Consider the following 23873-nt stretch of genomic DNA (forward strand, 5'->3'; position numbering starts at 1 on the left):
AACATTTTTGCTTTTTAGTGGTTGGGGCATGCAGCTAGGTGTTGGCACTGGTACTGTTCTCAGAATACTGAAGACTGCATTTTACATCAGGCAGCATGTGAGTAGTTACTAGAAATAACCGAGGGAGCTAAGGGAGAAGCTCAAAACTTTCTCCTTCCCAGTTGAATGCCCTCCTCTTGGAGCTGCAAAATCATGCTCTGGATTTTTGGCTCTCGTTTTCAACCCATTCCTCCAGCTGCACCGTGGTCCAGCTTCAGCAGGAGACATCAGAGTGGCCCCCTACTTCTTCCTTAGTAGGGCTGCAAGCTACCCATGAATAACTGAACTTTTTTTCTATCTTCTTAGTTACTGAAAGAAAGGGAAAGAGTGATGCTATTGCTTTCTCTTCCTGACATGTTTTGAAAGAAACAATATTGTCTCCTATTATTTAGAAAGAGCTTTGAACTCCAGAAAAGCCTTAGAACTCTAAATCTCTGGTGGTAGGAGGCTTTTGCAGAATAAAGCACCAAACTCCCAAATATGAGAGATCTGAAGTGCTGTCATCAGCATGTGCTGTGTGATATCTTTAGCAGTTTCAAGGTTGGTGGTAGTTGTAGATCCCTTTGCTAGTTAGCTGACTTTCCTGAAGCACTATGCAAGAGTCTTTAGCACCTAACTTGGTCCTCTCTCTGCCAATGCAGTGGCTGGGCACCTTTGGTGAAATCACTCGTAAAAGAATCACTTTTAATTTTACATAGCAGGTACCCAAGAAAGGCATTAATAGAAAGTTATATAAAACATGAAGACTGACAAAGACAGGCAATGATCTGGGTTGCTTTGTGTGTCCTTGTAATAAGAGCTTCTGAGGCAGAGCTAACTTTGGCCACAGGATTTAGATAGCTATCTCAGTCTATACTGATGATTACTATACATCTTCAATTAGCAATTAGGACTATTGTAACAAAGAACCTTCCTTATACTAAAATTTCTTTATCAGCTCTCCCAGCCCACATATGCATGGTGAGGAAGGGACCCGCATTGCAATTTGTGTCCCCAAAAGAGATTCGCACCCTCAGAAAACTAGCAAATCCTTGTAGAACTGTACTGCATGGCAGACTGGTGTGCCATTGCAACGAATAGTAATTATAGACATGCTTGAAGCAAGACTTTCATAAAACTGAATGAAAATTATGATTCATTTCACAGGAAGACCCACCCACCCATTCAACCATTGACATGTCTGTCGTCTTCTTTGGCTTCTTCTTTTTTTAAGTTTCAAAGGGAAATAAAAAGTCTGAAGTAGACCTGCCTGAACATATTCCTCTTCTGTATTTAAAACAATTTGTAAAATAATGTTTTGATTATAAGGTTTCCTAATTTCTCAAATGTTAATAACTCTCTGCATTTCCACCCATCTATTTGTATACTAATCACAAGTGTTGCTCAATGGATTAAATCTGATGTTGGCCTCTGATAAGGAAATTTTCATAATTTCAAATCGTATTTTAGTATAAGTTGCTAACATTGGTTAAGTAGTGTATCTCAAAAAATTTTACATGTAGCATTAGAGCTGTGCATTATCTTAAGACAGTTATTTCCTTTTGGAAAGAAATGCGTGTTGTTGTACTGCTAAGATTTCAATTAGAAACTAGTTTTTACAATATTATAATGCTCAACGCACTTTAAATGTTCAAGCATCCAATAACTAGATCTTTACAATGTTGCATATTAGAAAAGATGCCTGTGGCTACCTATGCCAGACAAGTTTGCAGGATTAAAGCAAGAGTGCAGTGGGGTGGTGCTAATGCTACTGGTTTATACCAGGTTTCGTATGTTAGTGCTGCCTGATTTCTGCACCTTTTTCAGAGGGCTAGATCAGTGTGAGCAGGATTCTAATTATGTTCTTCCAAATAAAATTTCCCCTGCATCTTCAAAAGCATTTTTTTATTATTTGATATTTGTAATTGTATTTGATTTTTCATGCATGGATATGCTTTGTCTAAGTATGACTTAAATTCTAAATTTTGTGTGATCAACAGACTAGACAAAATTCTTCTCAGGATGTTAACCATGACAGCAGCGTATGTAAAGAGGGATTTCCATCCTTCAGCGAGCTTAGGGACAACAAGATGACTATTCAACACAATTAACAAGACTGCTGGTACTGCTCTTGTGGAGCTCATTTCATGGTCAGGATCATAAGACAGAGTCAAATTCCCTAGTTAAAAACCAAAACAAAATAAAAAAACTCCACTCCATTTGTGATTTTATTGGAAGAGGAGAAAGTATTTCATAAGGTCCTTAGACATTCACACTTGTCAAAAATGAAAAGCAATAGAGTAAAATAGTGTACATTGTAAGATCTATTTCTGGGTCTGTATGCAGATAGCAGAATCCATAACTTATATGGGAGCATATAATATTGTATATGGTCAATACTGATATCTCAAATGCAGCCTCAGTTTACCAAATCCAGCTGATCAAAACACCCAATTAGTCGAAGATGTGTTCTTGTCTCCGGAGTGAACTTTACTCTTGTGGAGACCTGATTAATGTGCTTTGGAGACCTGTAATGAGGGAGAGCTTAATTATTCAGATTCATCAGCTTGCAAAGGTTTTGGATGATCCCACATAAGCCTGCTCAATCAGCATTCCAGAACATGTGCAACCTGCGTGTTTAACAGTGGTCATGGTTTGTTTTAAGCATACATTTTAAGGTTAACCCCAAGATTTTCAGTAATGTTTTTCATTACCTGAAGAGATCCCCTCTTCTAGACAACTGATTTTTAATGCTTATTTGAGATGTTTCACTTTATATACTGAACTGATTATTATTAATTATGCATATAGTGCCATAAAAGCACTGCCTCTTGACTATAGAAAGATGTGTTCCCTGCCCCAGAATGCTTGCGATCCAAGATAAGTGAGACAAGACAATGAGAAAGCCATACAAGAATAGGAGGGTGTGGAGTGAAACAAGAGACAGATAAGATGGGAAAAAAGAATCTGACAGATAGGACTCTTGCAGGAGTAGGCTCTGGGAATGCTTTAGCCGTGAGGACCTTCAGACTGCTGCCGCACCCAGCTGTGCGCTGTGCGACTTGATGGAGTCACCCACTTCCCCTCTGCTTGGCCAGCACTGCCGACCTCGATTGTCAGCTTTGCTTATTTTCCCCTAAGTGTCCCTTTGCTTTTTCTTGTGCCATCCCTTACAGGAGAAATGTTCTCCAGAAGGAAGGGAGCCCTGTGAAGGAAATTTACCTTCCCTCAACCACCCCCCTTTAATGACTTCCATTGTAGAAACACTAGTAATCCCTGAACCAGTGCTAAAGTAAAGCTAATAATACCTTTTTACTGATTAAAAGAAACTAGAAATGCTCTATAAGTAGAAACTGTATGCCCAGCTAATCTGTAGAAGCAAACGTGCTGCTTGTACACCATCTCTCTCACTCCACCATCTGTTTGCTTTGCATATCTATTATGTTTTGTCTTTAGTGAAGTGTTTCATGGCTTTTCTAAAGTTGTTTTTAAACTTACACAGCTTTGCAGCTGGACACATAAACTTGTAGCAGTGAAAATTATGAAGAAGAAAAGTGGAAGATGCTTTTGACAGAGAAGTAAGATACAGTTCTGAGCCCAAGAGAAACATACCCCAAAGTAGGCAGCAGATTTGAAAATAGCACTAAAGAGGTACAAGAAGACTGAAAGTTGGAAAGAGGGAAGAAACCCATTTTCCTACTTTTGACAGAAATCTGGGAATAATGAACCCAGCAGCTCCTCTTTTATGAAATCTTCAGCCATCAGCAGGAGCCAGAATTTCCATTTCTATCCACCAAGTAGCATTCTGTCTGAGGAGAACTGGGCAAAATTCTCATTGGCTTTTATCAGTGAGATTCCCAGTGTACAACAAAGTGAATTCAGAAGTCCCCTGTGAGCACAGACAGTGTATCAGGGTCAGAGAGCTGAGGAAATGACCTGTTCCTCCTTTTGAAGAGCTTTTCTGATGTATCAACCTGCATAGTTTTTTACAGGAAAGTAGGCTAAAGCTTTTGATGGCAAAAATATGAATAGAAATACTAACCTATTATTCTGTCTTTGACAAAATAATGCCATATCTAGGTTTTAGCAAAGTGTCTTGGGCAAAAAGGAGCTGCTACAGACATCTACTCTAGCTTTGGCTTGTTTCCCACCTTTCTTGTAATTTTCTGTATTCTGTTATTCTTGAGATGGCTGCAGTAGTTCTCCAACAAAGACTTGTCAGGGAAGATGCTTAGAGACCTATGGAAGCTGCCAAAGCCAGGGAAAATATGGAGAATCTAGAGGTACCAGAAAGAACTTGTGGACTGCTGAAAACAGTGCATCTTAGGTGTTCCACAGGAGCAGCAAGAGAGGTACTGAAGCAACCACATATACATGCAAAGTAAATAGTTTGCTCTGCCACTGCATTAGCAAGGAAACCACTTCAAACAACTCTCTCCACCTAGGGAAAAATGTAGTAATAATAAGCAATAGCATAAGTCTCCACTCCTTGCCCCAGAGGTTGTCTACTAATCCTTAGGAGCCTTTGCACTCTGCAGGCTTCCTTTTTCTATCGTCATTTGTCACTGGAAAAATATTTGTATGGGTCAGAGGCATAGTGCAAGTCAAAAAAAATATTATTAGAGAAAAAAATGAACAGTTCTCCAATGAATCCCTTTATATATGAGAAGTAAACAACAATTTATCTTCTCTGGGGAAAACAGAATGTTGTTCAAGAAGCTAGAAATGCCTACTGCTTGTGAGTCGCTGGTAGACCATTGTGCTGATGCTTCTGAAAGGAAACTGAATGCACTTGTGAGGGTTTTCTTTTCTTTCATTTCAAAAGCGTTCTCTGGTTTGAGATCTCCCCATGGCTAATTAAAACAGAACACAGAGCGACTTTAGTTATGCACCAGAGTGGGAGTCAGAAGATGTAAGTTCAGTTCCCAGCCCTGCCACCGACTTCCTGGGTGACCTTGGGTAAGCCTCTTGATGTAGATTTTCAAAAGACCTCTGGGCCAAATTTTCATATTGAAGTTTGATTTTCAAAGGAGCTCAATATCTAGTGATTTCCATGATGTTGATTATGGCCAGAATTTCAAGTGAGCTCAGCAACAAATATGCTGAGCTCATTTGAAAATTGGGCTCTTAATCTTTTTCTGCCTCAGTTTCCCATCTCTGACAGTGCTGGTAAGATATTTTCCTTGTCTGTCCTGATTGTTTAGACTGTAGCTCTGCAATGCCAGAAATTGTCTTTTCATGAATGTGTGTAGTGTCTTGTACAATATTGTTTGATCTCTGTTACGGTTTTTAGGCATTACTGTAATGATTGTTACACCAGTGATGTGTTTTAGAAAAAAAGAAACTGTAATCAGAAGAAAGCTTAATTATTGTGTTGTTTCTTGGATCTGGGTGAAGATCTATACTAATTTCTTTAGTTTGCTTGGGAGAAAGTCATCTGGAGAGCATCAAAAGCTGTATTTAAAATCAGCATATATATGTTAGCTGACTTCTCTCGGCCCGTAGGGACAGTTAATCTATCGAAGAAGCAGGTTAGATCAGTTTGGCATGATTTGATCTGGCAAGAAACATATTGATTGCCTCTTACTACCTTGTTATCCTTTAGCTGCTTACAGTTGAATTGTTTAATAATTTGCTGAAGAACATTTTCAGGCACTGAGTGGTGTGGAATTCCATATGCCTTCCTGCCCCCCATGGTAAATAACGTGATGCCGTTTGTAGTTTCTACTGCACCAGCTCTGTTTGCACTTTTCCCACACTGCTTGCATGCTCTTGCAACATCTCGGAGCAACATAACATTCTCTGTTGGCAAAGGTATAGAGTGCTTCTTCACTTCATAAATGCTGTTTGCTTCCCGGGACCCACTACAACCCATTCTTGAAATTCCAGATCAGCATTGTCAGTGATAATCGAGCTCCTGGTTTCAAGCTCTGTGCTGTACAAGCCAGAGGCCAAATGTAGTAACCCAGGAATGCGTGATTGCAAAGACTGTCACTTCCCAAAGAACTCTGCTTACTGCTAAATGACTGCCCTTTCGACATACCTGTGGGTGTCACTAACACGGTGACTCTTCCCTGTTAGGTTTGTCATATATGGGTGGACAGCACCTCAAGCAGCTGAAAGTTTTGAAGCGATCATTTCCTATGTTTACAAAATCAGCATGCGACTCGCTGCTGTTTTCCAGGTTCCTCTGTACTCCCTGGCTAGAACTATTTATTATTCAAGTATGTGCCCTCTGAACAGCCCTTTTGATACTTTATATGTTTTCTTTTATTTGAAATGGGATGCTGTACCATGATCAGATTTGCAATGAAAAAACTAGCAGGACCCCTCTAGGAAGTGTATGTTGCAGCAGTTTTTCAGTTAAGGCTGAGTGTGTTTTGTCATGGGGAGAGCTTAACTGTGACATTTGTCTGTGACTAGCATTTTCTATTGTTGCACTTTTTAAAGGATATAGTCCCTTTATGGTCTTTACTAAAAGTGCTTTTCAGCTTCTTAATCTAACAAATAATTTCCTAAATTGTGTTACATTTTCTAGTATCGGCACGCATGCCATATCAAGGTAGTAGCTGATCCCAAAGAGCTGTAACTGCCAGTGCTGGTATCTGCAAATAAAAGCTTGGAATCAGGGAAAAATTATAGAATTGTTTGGGTTCAAGGGACCTTAAAAGATCATCTAGTCCGGCTCCCCTGCCATGGGCAGGGACATCTTCCACTAGATTGGGTTGCTCAAAGCCCTGTCCAGCACTTCCAGGGTGGGGCATCCACAGCTTCCCTGTTCCAGTGTCTCACCACCCTCATAGTAAAGAATGTTTTCCTCGCACACAATCTAAATCCACCCTCTTTAGTTTAAAACCATTTCCCCTTGTCCTGTCACTGCAGGCCCTGGTAAAAAGTCTCTCTCCATCTTTCTTATAATCCCCCTTTATATATTGATTCTGTCCTTAAAGGTTTTCCATTCCTTCCAGTCACTGAACCAATTTCCCATATATTTTTAGTAGCTGTAGCCAAATGTGTAGAAAAGGAGGAATCTTAATTACCCATACAAACCAGAGAGTCTCAGTAACGCTGACCTAACCTAAATTCTGAGTTGCAGGGCTGTGCTTGGTTTCTGATGTGAAAGCAGCATTGACAAAAACAGGGTGTGCCTTATCTTCATTGTTTTGAAATGGTGATTCCTTAGTGTAGCTCTGTTGTGTTCAGTTTTGGTTTCCTTCCTTCATTAGTGCAGTTTGATTGTTTCTGTTACATTAAGCAGTTTATGTCGAGATAGAAAATCTTGATCTTTCTCAGCGTACATGTAGGGATTGTACGTGTTTCTGCAAGAGCTGATGTGCCAGCTAAAGAGTGCAAGGGAAGTTAATAGTTCTTAAGAGGACAACTATAATGTTTCTCCATCCTGGTAATAACTATAAGATTGAAATAGTGAGCGTGATGTTAACTGCTTTGCTAGAAAGATGGAGACTGTACAGAATGCCATGTGATTTAACTATGTGCTCATTATCCTTATTATGAAGCACAAGTGACACTGCAACTGCTGTCCCATCAATTCAACATTAGGTTCCCTTGCTCTGCTTGTCTTGCTTAGCCATTCTTATTTGTGCTGCAGTGTGCATCTGTGCTGAGGGTGTTCAAGTCCTTTCTCTGTCCTGCTTCACTACCCTATTAAACCTGATCTGGAGAGGAAAGTGTAGACAGAGAGAGACCTTGAGGGCTTAAAAGACTTTGCCTCGTGCTTGACCTGTGTTAAACCCCTCACAGTCTTCCCAGCACATTTCCCACAAAGCACAGTCATTTCCAGATTGTCTGTCATCTGCACCATGCAAAAAAGTCAAGGTGAAGTCTGAAATGCGTGTGTTGCTGTATAAATGACACGTATAGAATCGTAATGATTTTCTGATGCATGTGGCATTAATAAAGATGCACTCTGCCAGTTACACTCCTGGCAAATGAGAATCTGCAGAAAGAGATTTAAAATAAATATCGATCAGATTTAAAATTAACTAATTACCATCAGAAGCTAGTAGGCTGCTGCAGTTATAATACATGAATATTTATAGCTCAGGGCTTTAGCGTTAGGTTTTTTTTACTGACTGCCATTCAAGAAGCCTAATCTTACATCACAGGACAGGTTGAGAAAAATAACTGTTCAGCTGTTGCTAACTGATGATAGCGTTATGTTTAGCTGCACAAGCCCCCTGTGACATTGTTTTGGAGGATCCTGTATAAATTGGGATTAGCAACATTTTTTATTTCTTTTAGGGAACAGTTTACCAAGGATTATTGTAGTGAAGATCTGCTCAGTGTACACAGGATAGTTTATGCAGAATGTCTTAGTAAACACACATGCAATATGTTCCTCTGGCTTAACCTAAATGAAAACCTTGCAGTTTTATGACAGAGCAATGGCAGATCTCTAAGTTCCTCTTTTAAAAAAAAAAACTGTGAGTTTTATTTCTTAACTTGTTTTGATATATTAAATGTTGATTTTTTTTTCCTTTTCTCATGTAGTTTAGCAAAGAAGCATTATTTTATAAATATGACTTACCAGAAAGTGATCTTGTGTTTTTCAGTGCAAGTGTTAGTTTTCTCAAAATAAACAACCAGATATTGTGCAATTACTAGAAGATACTGGTTTCTGTATTGTATTTTTTGCTTTTAGCATGGAACTGATGCATTCCCTAAGAATGTATTTGGCAACTGTTCATAGCCTTAGTTACTCAAGGGGAAGGCAGTGTGGTCTAATGGGAAAGACAACGGTCTAGCATACAAGATGTGCTAGTGGCTCTCATATATTCCTGCCCTGTGCCTCAGTTTTCCACCAGTGAAACAGTCATCATAGTAAAACTGACCTTTTTTATAGTGCTTTGTGTTCAAGAGAAGAAGGAATTGGGTGTTATTACTTCCACAAATGATTCATTGCTTTAGGAAAATTCCTCTTTTGAGAAGGTTGTTGGGGCCATGGGCTGGTGACCAAAGGCAGAAGCAGAGCAGGAGATGCAGCCCCAAGCAGGTAGTCAGCCAGTGCCTGGAGCAGTGACCGCAGCAGGGAGAAGCTCTGAGATGGTGCTGGAGTAATGACCATGACATGCAGACAGCTGAGTCTTCTTGCCCATCCCAGAGGCCATTTCAGCAGAGGCATTTCAGGCAGTGCAAAGTTGCAGAATTCAGGATAGCTGGAGTGGTAAAGTTTATATGTGAAATACAGAAGAAATTAATTTCTATAGAAAAAGCTTGGGAAATGAACACAACTTCTCTCTTTATACATGTAATATAACTCCAATAACTTATGTGGATATATATAGTGCTTCACTGCACATTGAATTGTAATCACTTGATATTATAAATTTCTAAATGAAGGAAATTCATTTTTTAAGTAGTTTTAGAAAGCACTCTGAAGGATTGAAGTGCATCAGTAAGAACAGAATTGCAACTGTTGCTCGCTTCATTAATATTAATTTTGAAATAAAATATCTCACCTAAAAGTTTCTTTCAACTGTTTCAACATTAGGCTTTAGAGGGTGGAGAAAAGAATATTTTGTCCCCACCATTTCAGTTTCACTTTTTCTTATTTGTACTTCTGTCTTTATTCAAGAGCGATATAGTACATCTGTCTTTTCCTGGTAAAGAGAGGCAGATCTGTCTCTCCAGCTTCCTTTGGGTGAAGGGGGCAGTGGAGCTGGCTTCCTGTACTACAGACCTGCTGATTCCTGCAGGTGAGAGATTGCTCTTTCCTGTGCTTTCTCTGCAGTTTCAGACAGCTGCTGAGTTGGTGCCATCCTTGCCAATCACAAAATCAACAGGCTAATGTTCAGGGATTATAGCTTCATGCCCTCTCACCATATACCTCATAAATATTCTTACCTATACCCCAACACATGACAAACTACATGTGTCTGTATTCACCACTCCCCTGACACCAGGGCTGGGGGAATTATTTTGGTGACTTCTTAAAGGTGTTTTTCAACAGAGCTGTTTAGGATAGAAATACAGTGAAGTCTTTGTCAAAAAGTCTTGTGAGGAGAACATGAAGAGGCAGATTGAAAAGATAATCAGAATTATAATCTTCTAGGGGTGTGATCATTTGGGCTAGCTAGGGGCTTTTCTGCTCACTGGTTCCATAGCAGCCTTTTGGATGGACTGCTAGGAAGCTATGCTACCTGGTCTGCTTACCTGATCACTGCTCTTTTTGTTTTCTGTCCCTCTGTTACACTGGAACAGTTCTGTCCAGAAGTGTTTTCTAGTAGAAGCTTGTTCCACCTGAAAATATGCCACCAGTTCAGCTTTTCAGAAGCGAATGATTAAAAGAATGCACAAATGACATACTGAAATGGGCAAAGCCAACCTCCAACCATATAGGTTACAAGATACATGATGTTAGTTTTTGTTCAGAGATGTCATAGACATGGTTTCTATTTGTGAGCTAATATGTAGAGAATACTTGGCATGGATTGTTCTGAGAAAATTCTGAATTAAATTACAGAATAGACCATCCAAGGACTGCTAAAGACTCATGCATAAATGGATGTGGCTCCAAACTGCTGTCAATACCGACAGCTTTCCTCTCACTACTCCTGTCCAGCATTAACAATGCCTTTCTCAAGTCCACTGTGGAAGTGGATTAGGCTAAACAGCCAAAAGGCACTCCTAGTGCAGAATAAGAGCGTCCACACAGTGAGTTAATGCCAAGTAGCTAATGCATTTTACATTCACACCCTTGCTTATTTTGCAACAGCTTCCCTGTGTAGGCAAAGCCCTACATGTTCATGTCATTTGATGGTTAGCATTGCATCAGTGACATTCCAGATTCTGACCACAATGTTAGTAATGGAAAGTGGTTCATCTTCTAATGAAATGGTAGGCCTTTTTTTTTTTTTTCTGGTTGCATCTTTTGCAACTTTTTCTTTCATGTGTCTGGAGTGAATTTCTTAATTTTTTAAAATGTGTGTGATATTATTCTAATCGCTGATATATGAAATGATGCTCTCTAAGCATGGAAATTGCCTTTATACAGTATACTGTATGAAGCAGCGATTGTTCAGCCTTTTTTCTTCTGAAGAGCAGGAGAAGACCCAAGTAATAAAAATGTTCTTTACATATATTTGCAATTTAGTAGCTTGTGTCTGATATATTTTTTCCTCGCAAGATATTCCAGTTTTTGTCTTGCTTTGCTGTACTGTGGCATCCCTAACACTTTTGCTCTATTGTCACATGCCTGGCATGCTTTCATGTAGACCTAGAGTTTCCTGGTCATTTAAGTAGTCTGTTTATCAGTTAGGTTCATTTTCAGCAAGCCTTTGGTGTTTAACTTGCTTATGAAGATTACATGCCATTGTGGGTGATGTGTGGAAGAATATGGCCACCGTAGATTTTCCAGAAAGAGTGGCTCCTCTGAGCTTAATGATGAACCTTCATGACATCTTTTTAGGTAATCTTCACCTCCCCCAGGAGCTTCTTCAGCTTGAGTCCAGACTGCAGTGATGAGGAAACTGTTGTTTGAAATGTCATCCACGGACTTTGAAGTGTGGATTTCTCATGTTTGTTTGCAATAACAGAGGGAACAAGAAAGCTGCCTCTGTGTGTTTGCGTACCAAACTGTTTGAGTTGCGTGGTTTATAATCAAAGATATCCTTTCTGTTCACATTTCTAAGGTCACAGTTCCCACTGCACAACAGTCTGAATTTCCCAAAATCTAAAGGCAAAGATGATGTCTTACTTCTCACTTTGAATATTGTATAAGTTGAAGGTTTCACAGGGCACCTCTGGAGTTTGTTTTTTTTTTTCTAGGTGGGATTTGTAGTCACATTTGATTTATTAATACATTAAACAGCAAATTGTATCTAGCTTCAAGTGCCTTTCCATCTCCTTCACTTACATTTCTGTGATGAGTGTCCTATAACATTTCCATCAAATCATAATCTCTTTTCATTTTAAGGTCATTCTGGAAAACTGGCATCAACCAGCTCTACCCTGTAGTGAAAGGATAAAATGGGAACAGTATTTCTGTTTGGAATAGTGTATTTTAAAAGGCCTGTAGCTTAGTGGGACAAAATACTGTAAAATACGCAAGTGCTGCGAATTTGATGGCATTAAAGGAGTTTTTAGAGGATTGTTGCTTAGTGCAGGATACTGTCCTTTCCTTCCCCACTCTTATAAAGGGATTTGTTCATCTAATTTGTCTTTCACACTCCAGGAGAATCAGAATGGCTTATACTTACAGGATTGTAATTTTATTTTGGATTGACCAAATGCATACCTATGTACTTCTTACACAAACATGTGTAAAACAAGGCACATACAAGGGACTTGTCAGTAAATTACCAGCAAATTGCTTGGCCTGGGCAGGAGCAAGTAAATTTGCAATTGCAATCTGGAGCAACATGTTAGAGGCCACCTTCCTTAGATCAACTTGTATATTGCAACACCAGCAAGTAATCAAATTGTAAAGTACTTTAATGCAAAGCCTAGTTTGGCTTGGTTGGCAAATTAAACTATCGCATGCCTCTGGCAAAAGCAGAAAGCCTTTGAACTGTCTGACTGCAGCTGTAGCTAACACACCTTATTTTCCCTCTTAAAAATCAAATTAAACTGTAACCTGCAGCCTCTGTGGTAAGTTTCAAGGAAAATTAAACTGTTGCTAACCTTTCTAGCAAAGATAACTGTCTCAAATCAAGCTGAAAAGTCCAGGCCCAAATTCCCCTCTCCAAGTTCAAATTCATTGGAGGAAAACTCTAGTGCTTATTAAGTACAAAGATATTACCTCTGACTCAGGAAGTCCTGGGCCACAAATTGCTAGAGACTGGGAGAGTTTGCCAGGAAGGTATTACTCCGTGCTTCCCCTCTTCTTTTACTCCTCCTACAGTATTTACTGCAGATCCATCCCAGGGGCAGGACACTGGACAGTTGTTCTGGTCTGCTTCTCTGGATCTGAAGTCTAACCCAAGTTCAGAGCACTAATGGGCATGCTGACCCACCCTTAAGCATTGCCCATGGTGGTCTCAGCAGTGTGTTTCATGGAAAGCAGTGTCTGGGCCTTTTCCCTCCTTTAGACTTCTCCTTGCACCTTTCTCACACCATGCCAGCAGTGCCCCAGACTCCTTCTGGCTCTTAACTCTTGGATGTGATGATGTCCTTCACCACCCTCACCTTTCACTATTTTCTGTGTCCTGCTGGCAGGAACACTTGGCATTTGACTTGCCCTCATAATATTCATGTTTTTCTTGGAGCTCTCAGAGATAGGATTTTTCCCAGCCTGGATGAGTTGCTGTTATTTCTACAGAGTCAGCAGTACAATAGACCCTCTTGGGAGCCAAGACCTTGTCTGTCTAGTGGCTCAGGCTTACAAAGACTAAATCCGGCATGCTTAATGTTACCCTTTGATTTCCGGGATTAGTGTCTGACTGATGGCAGGTGAGAAGGCAGAACAGCGCGGCACAAAAGGAAAGAAATCAATTAAGTTTACATTGCAACATGTACTCACTCAGGGCCAGTTTAGAGAAACAGGAATTGGGTAGAGGACGTTGGCACTGGAAGGAGTGAACAGACAGCAGTCTGTCTGTCATAGAAGTGACAATGACAACGAAAAGGATCTTTCCTCTAATGCTTTTTTAATATGTATACTATCCATGCTTTATATAATTCACAATATTGCAGTTAATGTCTCCACACTATGGTTTTCTTATTTTTAAAAGTTTCCTTAAAAGTTCTCAGTCTCTCTCAGCAGAGTAGGTAAAACTGAGCTAAGGCATATTAGTCACGTTTTTATCAAGAGATGAAAGTGATAGAGATATAAAGTACTACCAGCTTTTAATTAAAATTGAATAAGTAAAAAACAGTTGGCAGTTGCAAAATTCATTATGATGTGTTACCAAAAATAGATACCTTTATGAGAATGCAGTTTTATTACAGCAGTGGGCACTAATTAGCTGTAAACATCATTGCTGAGATAGCCAGATAGAAAATGTGTTACTAATACTCATAAGAGGTTTCAGTTGGCTGGAATCGAAAACTAGAAACTCTGAAGGCTCTTAAAATGTAATCTCTCAGACTACCAAAATAGATGTATGTACTTCTTTTACTTAAGGCAACATCTGAATTTCAGGAACAATAACTTAGTGTTTTCTGCATCTGGTTTTAATTTGCAAGGAAAACTCAATTTTACAAAAATGTAACCTGACTTAGCTGAAATATATATGACCTGGTGTTTTTATTCCTTCTTTCTATAGAATAGTCGGACTTGCAAGTTAGATCCTCCAAACTTTTATACCTTTCATTTGGTAAAAAATCCCTTTGACCTTGATAAAAATATCTTCCAATATGAGTCTAGAGGTATAGATCTACAGTTTAGAGCATCTTACTGACCAGTTCGGGATGTATGTTTGTCTTGCGTAATGTCTGCAAAATTCACTGTAATTGAAAAAAGTTATTTTCCTCTCTCCTCCTGTAATCTAGAACATCAAGCAATAACAACAAATCTGTGGGTGGTTTATCTGATTTATGCTAATTTGCTATTGACTTGTTTGAGGTATCACTTGCATCATCCCAGTCTTGCATATTTATTATTAAAAATATTAGCTGCTTATGAAAAGTAAATATTTAAAATAATTATTCATTTGTGCTGTGATAACCTCTTGAAACCAGGGACCCACTCTGGCAGGCTGTATATAAAATCATTGCAAATGAAGTGCAACCTGAAGGGTTTAAGATAAGCTTGCAGCAAGAGGACAATTTGAATCCAGGAAGATTAATATATCCCACCTACAAGGAGTGGGTCTCAACTGATGGAATTTCCACCATTAAACATGAGGCATCTAAATCACCTCCAAAGCCAGTATGAGAAAGAGGTAAACCCAGCCTGTGATTTAGCTCACATAATTTAGAGACCTGAGGCCTTCAGGGGAGACTCAAGCACCAGTACCCAAGCTTGAGCTCCTATTTTCAAACTTGGCTGCTTCAACATAATCTCTTAAATTCTTGTGTCAGTACCTAAGTAAGCACACACAGAAGTGATGAGTGAAGTGGTGACTCCTTAGCAAAGTCAGAAGGTGCTGTGCGAGGTGAACACTCTTCCAGAAGAGGCCACTTACGTGCCTAACTTGGAGTGCTGAGTTTTAAAAATAAAATCACAGGCACAAGCCCCACATTTTAAAACTTTACCCACCTGCCTTGGCATCTACATACTGATACAAAAAAAAATAATCATCCTTTGTAAACAATCACCTGTCCTAGATCTTGCTAGTACTGCTGCTTTTTAACTTCATTGACTGATGTGATGAGGTGGTACACTGGAACAACATGCCAAGTTCACGGGTTGAAACAAAGTACAACATAGAAAAATATGAGTTTCCACATGTTTTCGGCAGGAAATATTAGAGCTGCAGTATGTCAAAATTTGCAGATACATGAATTTAAGGAAATTCTGAATCTCTTGTTCTTTGTTGGCATTACTCACAGAGAAAAAAAATCAGTGTGGTATTTTAATAAGGCAGCCCATGCCAAAGCTGGCACCTACCAATATTTGCAATATCGTTTAGCCTTCCTGTCTCAGTGGGATTTCACCCATTGCTTTGTATTTCAAAAGCTTCATTAAAAACCCCGACTTTTTTCCCCCCAAAGTTGTATTTTTGTCAAAATACTTTGCGTTTATGGTAGAATAAACCTTATGTATGAGCAATCTAAGAATAATATGTGACAGGTTTTCTATTCTGAAAACTGGTAACTGATGCAAGTCTTTTTCCGATGTCTATACCATTGCAGTTTTGGTATTTACAGTTAAATTGTGCCCACTTTTTCCTTCTGATTTGAAAGTGTTTACTTTTGTTAGGGGATCATTATCTGATGAAGGTGTGTTAATATTCTTGGAGATGAAAGCCTTAAAATTATTGACGTTGGACATTTGAGCTCCTTTTCCCCCTTCATCCACACCCTATTGATTGACTGAGGCCTTAGTAACATCAAGAAATACCCTTGATGCTTGCCTGAGTATTGCCTAAGTATTTGCAGGAGTACCTGGGTCAGAAACATTCCTGAATGCTTGGAAAACTCTTGGTATATTGGAATGGAGGGAAGGGCAAGCTCTGTTAAAGAGGAAGGAAAAATATGCAAATAAAACCAGCATACCAAGAGGTGCTGTGATGGAGTGATGGCTGCAATACCAATGCCAAGAGTACCTCAATCAGAGATGTGCTTGCTCACATGGCAGTGTGCTCAGTCTAGACTGGGTGTGAGAGATTGTGATTGCTCCAAGAGTGATGTCTGCTGTTATCATCCGGAAGGTGATGGTATTATACAGGCATGCAGGACTGACCATAAGTTAGGAAACACTGGTCCTTAACAGATGTGGAAGACTGAATAACAGGGATGCAAAAATGCAAAGATCAGCTGATAGTGTGCAATAGCAGCAAAGGGAATGAAGGCTGAGACTTTGTAGAAGGCAAATCATGAAGTAACTCTAAACCTTCCATGTTCACTTGTGTTTCTCACTGCCCCCTTGGCAGTCAAAGCCAACACAGGCCACTGAAGGATTTCATCCTCTCCAAACCCTGTGTTGCTACATTGCAAACTAGCTTGTGCAGCTGGAGAGAAAAATGTTCTGTTCAGCTTGGGACACCTTGAGGACTACACCCCAGGGCACTGCTGCAAAAAACATTGCAGAACTACCCCAAAGGAATGGAAAGTGATGGCAGGTGTTAAGTTTGCTATTATTACCAGATAAGATTTAAGGATAAACAAATGCGTTCAACTAGAAGCCTAGATTCACAATAACAGAGCAAAGTTAGGAAAAGATAAAACAACATGTATACATTTATTAAGGTTATACTTAGCAATATATATCCTCCTTAGCTGCTTCTGTGTCTCAGCTTTTGACTCTGGCTAATTAGTTTCTGCATGAAACCCTGGGCTGGCGTGCCCCTGGGTACGTAGAGATGCTTACACCTTGCCTTCTTCTTCTGGTAAAGGTGGGGACCTGCATCTTCTCTAGCTCAAGGTGGATTTCTTCTTGTTTGTCTGCCCCTCATTCCCTGGCATTGGGCCATCAGGTGTTTTCTGGGAGAGTTCAGTATTTCATTCTGCCCCTCCTCCTTAAGGTTACGTCAATAATGTTTCTATTGTCCATCTCAAATAACACTTTCTTGGCTTTTGTTTTTCACCAATTATAGTCTTGTTAAAATACAGCAGCATCACTTCACAAATGATGCATTATGATAAATAGTACAAATTCCTTTTAAAGTATATGCTGTGTATACAGGTTATATAGCAAGCCCATTTATGACATTCAAACACAAACTGATCTTGAGGGTAGGACTGACAAATCTGCAAAAGCTTCACCTCACCCTTTGTTAGATTTTGGGGATTCATCTGCATGTTACTGGTTTTTGGTGAACTTGAACAGAGAATACCGAAGGCTTTGCATATATTCAGGCCAGCTTGCTTTCCTTCCCAGCCCTCCTTTCTAGCATTGGCTATAAATAGCCATGCGCGCACACACATGCAAAAAAAGTGGTTACCATTTTAAAATCCACATTTTCTAACAGAGACTATGGTACAGTATTTTCTGCAGTATCTTGTTCAGGGAGTGGTACAGAAGTGTGTTGTGGCATCTTAGATATCATCGTGAGATAATGCTTGGCAAATGCTGGTTTTTATTTGCTTATGTTAAGTATTGGCTATCTATATTAAATATTAAATGAAAATTGTCTTGTTTCCCATTATAGTTTGTCGTCAATCAGATAATGATAATGAGACCATTGAACAAATCGATGAAGATTTAGCTGTGACTCAGAGTCAGATGAACTTTATTTGTCCCATTACACAGGTATGCTATCACTGCTGCTATAAGCAATTGGGAAATAGTTATTTCCTATTCTTCATTGGATTGTTTATTACAAATCTGTAATACTTGTTAAAAATCAGGCAGCGTAAATTACAAGCATTATCAGAGAAGAGCAACATTGCTTGGGAAAAAGCCTCATGTAAATAGGAATGCGATTTACTATGCAGGACCTGACCCCGTAATTTGAGTGGAATGCCATGTACGAATGGCAAACACACTTCCTGCTGTTTTACATAAAATCTCATAAAAAGCATTTTCGTGGGCATTATCAGTTCCTTTAAATTAAACCTTGTTGATTACAGATGGAAATGAAGAGGCCAGTTCGAAACAAAGTCTGTGGACATACTTACGAAGAAGATGCGATTCTAAAAATTATCCAGACTAGAAAGCAGCAAAAGAAAAAAGTCCGGTAAGCTAACAAGAATGTGTGGAAAAGCTATTTGCTTTGCTGTGTAAGTGGAATTTTACTCCACTTGTTCTAGGAAATGTATTTGGATTGGCAAGGCTGCAGGAAGTAATACCTCAGTGTCTGCCCAAGTCACAGGCTCCTCATTAGTACTGTGCACGTGAAGGAGCTTTTCTTTTTAATGAAAACAATGTGTAAGGAAATATTCAGGAAGTGTGTGGGGAAGTTAGAGCTACTCGAGGTACCTGCACGACAGAAGTGAAGAGATTTCGTATAGCCATGAACAACAAAGAGAAACTTCAGCTTCCTATGATTTAGTTGCTCATTTTGTTCCCACTGCTTATTTAGCAAGCCCTGAAGTTAATGAAAAGAAATAAACATCTCCTCTGTGCACCCTCTTTTGCAGTTATATTCCAGTACAACTGAGAAATACTAAAACACTTAAATGAGTGTTAAAGTGAGAAATATTAAAACACAACTTTTTATGTAGTTCAGAGTTTAAGAATGATCAGACAGAGCTTTAATAATGATCAGACAGGATTGTGCAGTTCCTACTATGATGCAATTAAGTACTTCTTACTTTATATCATCAAAGCAGTCTGCCACTTTCCACACAGGACGTATTTTTTTGAATGAAAAGATGTAACAGTTGAATTTTTAAACCTGAAATTCTCCCCAGTAAAGTTTCAAAATTAGGGTGGTTTTGATTAAAAAAAAAAAGAGAGAAAAGGGGCTCAAACACTTTTTAGAGCAAGTTTAGAGGACATATCATTTCATCATTAATTTCACATTTGTTTTTACACCATATGTGCTAGAACGTCATGCTTTGGGGTTGATGACCTCATGGAAATTTACCAATTGTGGACTTTTTAATAAACGTGCAGTTTGCACATGCTCAGGAAGGTCTGTCAGAGACTAGCACCCTGATTTCCCCAAAGATAATGCCACAGGCAGCTTACTTCCTCCGTCTCTTGCTCTTGCATTTCTGTTAGACTCTACATACTCTGCCATGGGGGATACAAAGGTGGAGTGGGACTTTTTATTCCATGCTTCTTCCTGGCTACAGGAAAGCACTGCTATGAAATTGAGCATCAGTTGGGGTGTCCAGCCACTACCTTAGTGTCAAGACAGCTTGAAGAAGAAGATGGGAGTGCCTTGCCTGTGTTATGAGGTCTAGGGAGAAAAAGGAGTGGGCACAATATCCTGGGAATAACAACAAAAGCAGCAACATGGATGGACAGAAACTTGGCCGGAAAAATGAATGGGAGTTGGGGAATAGCTCACAAGTTGGACAGAAGAAAGTGAGTGTTCTGGAGGATAGGGACAGACATGTGCTCAACAGCCCAAAACCATGACAAAAACACCTTCTGTAATACAGAACTGAATTTAGGATGTTCATATCTAAATATTTCTTTGTGTTGTTAAATCCATCAGGAAAATGTCATGGTAGTAGAGATTGTTGTGGTGGATCAAAAGTTTCAGCACTGCTTAAAAACTAATGGGGTCACATGATTGAATTTTATTTTACCTTTTAAGAAATTAAAGACTTAGAGAAATTCTAGAGTAAAAAAAAAAAATCACGTAAGCCATACAACACCTAGCTTTAAAAGCTACCTTATACCCAAACTGAAGTTATTTGTGCAGTCTGAATACTGGTCATTCTTAATTTTGAGCTTTTAGCTTGCAACCTTACCATTTTTACAGCAGTTATTCCAGTATGCTAGAAAAGCACACACACAGCAGTAACTCAGCTTTGCTGTAACTAAATTAAGAAAGACTACTTGGTTTTCTCTGCCCAGTCTCACTGACCTGCTATAATTTTAACCTTTCTCATGAAAATGCAGTCAATTTTGAAAAACCAAAGTCTGCTGTGGTGGGAAGACAGGCCAGCTGATGCAACAAGTTCCCCATTTAAGTACCCCATTCTCATGGTCTTGCTACTTGACTGCGCTCCTGCCAGCAATATTCAAGTGGAAGCAGGTATCTTGATAGTGCGCAATCATGGTTAGGGGTATCCTTTCTATCCTGACTCTGAAATCAAAACTGTTCCTCACTCTGGAGTTACAGAAGTGGCTGTTTTCTGACACATACTTTCCAGTTTGAATCCATGGGATCCCTTCGGTGCATTTGGCATTGCACTGGCTGAATGTCAGCTCTTCAACTGATGTACGCACAGCCACCGTTTTGTGCTGATAGACTTGCTATAGACTCCTTTAGGCAACGCTTACGTGTCTCCGTTTGCTCATTGTTTTCCACTGCCTGGAAGGACATGCTAATACTTTATGCTTACAGGAAATGTGGGAAGCTTTCTGAGCACTTGTTATTCATTAATCTGGCAAGCTATTGCTCTAATAAGGTGATAAATGGGAAAACTGAGGTACAGAGCAATTAAGTGACTTATGCATGACAAACATAGTAAGCTGTGGACAAATCTGGAGTACAAGCTATGAGTACTGAGTGTAGATAAGTTCAGCGCCTCAGACAAAAGTTACTCCTAACAGAAGAAAAATTCAGGAAAAGTGTTATATCTGACTACAGGTACCATCTGTGCATGTCTGGGCCACTGCCAAAGGATAATGACCTTTGGTCCCTGAATATCTTTCACCTTGCTGTCTTTATCTGGCTGTTTCAAGTAGTTGTAAGACTTTTTGCATTTGATTACCATTTAGAGGCTGTTAATTTGACCCCATCTCTCCTTTCTGTTCTTTCTGAGTTCATAAAAGGCCTGGTAAATTTTTACGTCAGCTAGATAGTCCACTGATTCACCAGTCAGCCTTTGCAAGTCTCATTCTCTTTTATCTATTTTCCTAGAAATTTATTTCCCTATTTATCTATCAGTGAAGATTATACTTTTCCACTGCAGATTAGTAAGGTAAGAGGTAGTTACCTGCAGTTTGTAGAGGGCTGCAAAGAGAGAAGGCAACACAGAAAGATGTCCATGCAATGCTAGTATCAGTACTGATGCAGGCAGCTTGTGTACATGAAGCAAGAGAGTGATCTACAGGTGAGAGGCTCCGTCTCTCGCTGTGTTCCTTCCTTCCTTCCTTGAGCTGTTGATTCCCACCAGTTTAGATAAATGGATTTATTTTTCCCACAGAGAGCTGGTGAAGAGGAACAGAGGTAACGAGGAACTGACAGAGAGAGTGAATCCCAGATAAATACAATAACTAGCAGATGTTATGTAAAAGCCTATATCTGACAAATACAATTCCTCTGATTTAATGGAGTCTCTCTTTTCTTTTTAACAGATGCCCTAAAATTGGCTGTAGCCATGCTGATGTAAAAGGATCAGATCTTGTGCCAGATGAAGCACTTAAAAGAGCGATTGACAGTCAGAAAAAACAAAGCTGGTCAAGACTGGAGAAGTCAGCTGGATACGCTGCTGCCACAAACAAAATTTGTTGTTAGAGGTCTTGTGAGATAAGCTGCTGATTGTAAGTAGGTTGTGTAACTGATTGTTATTTAAAGTGTTTCATTTATAGGCAAAGTCGAAGGTCTCAGCTGTAACTGAAAGCATTTTTTAAACTGCCGAATATGAGAATTTCCAGTTTAACTTGTTTGGGTTTTTTTTAACCCTCCTGAAATTCTAAAAGTTTGCATTTGATAAATAAAATGTGGTTTGCAGCATTTAAGCTTCCTTGTCAGTGTGCTAATTTTTTCAGCATATTAGAGATGCAGATTCTGCCGGCATGTAATAGCGAGTGCTTTGCTCAATATTGCAGATAGTTCTGTTACTGTCTGTAACTGCTGGGAATACTTGGGGTAGGGCACTCTGACCAAGGATTTGCCCTGCTTGGAAGCACATCCATGTTTTAATACAAACCTCAGGAAACCTTAATAGAGCTTAACTTGCAGGAAGTGCTGCACATCTATACCTTGCGTGTGGACACACAAAATTACCACTCAGCTTTGAGGATCTTGGCCTTGTTCTTAGAATTTTTGAACGCTCTGCCCTAACTTAGGCTTTTCTTTTGATATTCAGAAACTTTTATTTCAGGTTTTTTGCGTTTGGAAGTCCCAGAGGGCTTTACCTTAATACTGTAGGTTAGGAGACTATAATTATTTACAAATGTATTTCAATAACTAATTTGTAGATAATACAAATATATTATAACCATATGCCTTGAATTGAAAAGCAGTTAATCTCGTTATATATAAGCTTCAGATAGATATCTATGCATTTGGGCACAGATCCAAAAAAGGACTTAAACTTTGTGACACTCCATGTTGATTACCTAAATTGATCTTAACAAATCTAGCAGATAAGGCACTACATATATGAATTAGAGATAGCCGTAGGTAAAAGGAGCTGCCTTGGTAGTCAGATGGCAATTATCTCTTGGCATATGTGAAGCAGAAAATATAGGTTTCTTTGAGCTTTGGGATCCTTAGTGGGTTAGATGGTATTTTCCTAGGTCATTTTTCTGAATTTACAATCTGATGTTTAGTGTAAAATGTAGCTAAGGTACCTAAATGCTAAGCTTTTCACTCTGGGTTACAGTTTGCTAACAGCTTTCCTTTCATAGACCATTATTAACCCCAATTGCACTTAAGAATGCAAACCACTTCAAACTGAAATTGTTATTTTGTAATTCAAGAATATTAATCTGCAAGCTGATTTCATAGCTAAAAAAGGGAACTGAACCATTATTATTTGCACTGAGCTTTTGTGTTCAAAACACTTCATGGGAATTATGCGTAATTTTCATAATGTGTTCTAACCCCAAAGGTCCATCTTTTCAAAACTCAGCAGTGATCGTGAGTGCTTCTGTCTGTTGGAGCCCAGCTGAAATAGCTGAAAGAGTCTGGGGGGCGGTTAAGCAGTATGTACTTATTTGTATTTTTATGTGTAAAAATCAGGTCCCTTTTAAGACATCTCAGGTCTCAAACCTATAGTTTTTAAGATGGGTCACTGATTTTCAGTTAAATACCACAAAGGAGAATGTTAACTGTAGCATTTGTCAAAAAAAAAAGAGGGGGGAGGGTGAAATGTCCTAAACTGTTCATAGCTTTTTGTTTCATCCTTAAGTTTGTGGTTAAATTTACTGCAGCATCATTTATAAGTAGAACACTTAGAAACAGAAACTTGCGTTGGTTAAACAGTCTCTGCAGTTTCTGACAGAAGTGCATTAACGTTGTCCTCATGGCTCTAATTCAATCCCTAGTGGTAATCAGCCTCCCAAGTTTTCAGCTGCAGAGATGTACATACATTTTACATAGCTGCAGTGTAGCACCTCAAATTTAGTTTGTGTAGGTGTCTGGATGCTTGAATGTACCTTCCAATAACACATAACATTATAAATGCTAAATTATACCCAGATTAATTTGTACCGACAAACTGGTGGCAGCAGGTTTGGTTTGCTGCCTGTGGTGTTTGTACCAGTATACCCTTACATAGCTACAGTTCCTGATATGGTCATTACCCTCATGTTCCAATGAGTAATGCTCTAAGGGAGATTGCTGTCTTGGTTACACCTTGTTGTCGTACGTTAGAGGCTTGACCCATAGCAGTGCTGCTGGCCCAAGTGGAAGCTGCACTCAATCTGTCTGTCTTAGCTAATCCACAGGCAATAATGTGAACTGCCTGCTTAAGATGATGCAGCTGGGAGAAAAAAC

At 39.3% G+C, this 23873-nt stretch overlaps 1 protein-coding gene across 1 annotated transcript in view; it reads left to right on the forward strand.

Annotated features, from left to right (window-relative positions):
- NSMCE2 (NSE2 (MMS21) homolog, SMC5-SMC6 complex SUMO ligase) overlaps positions 1–21889 on the forward strand; it is a 134706-nt gene extending 112817 nt beyond the window's left edge. The window contains exons 5-7 of the mRNA XM_052787299.1: positions 17733–17833; positions 18154–18260; positions 21506–21889. Of these exons, the coding sequence (XP_052643259.1) occupies positions 17733–17833; positions 18154–18260; positions 21506–21665 (368 nt within the window). The 3' untranslated portion in view covers positions 21666–21889. The remainder of the gene's footprint in view (positions 1–17732; positions 17834–18153; positions 18261–21505) is intronic.
- Positions 21890–23873: the final 1984 nt, after the last annotated feature.

The sequence above is a fragment of the Harpia harpyja genome, chromosome 5, assembly GCF_026419915.1.
Source record: "Harpia harpyja isolate bHarHar1 chromosome 5, bHarHar1 primary haplotype, whole genome shotgun sequence".
In the NCBI taxonomy this organism is placed as follows: Eukaryota; Metazoa; Chordata; class Aves; order Accipitriformes; family Accipitridae; genus Harpia; species Harpia harpyja.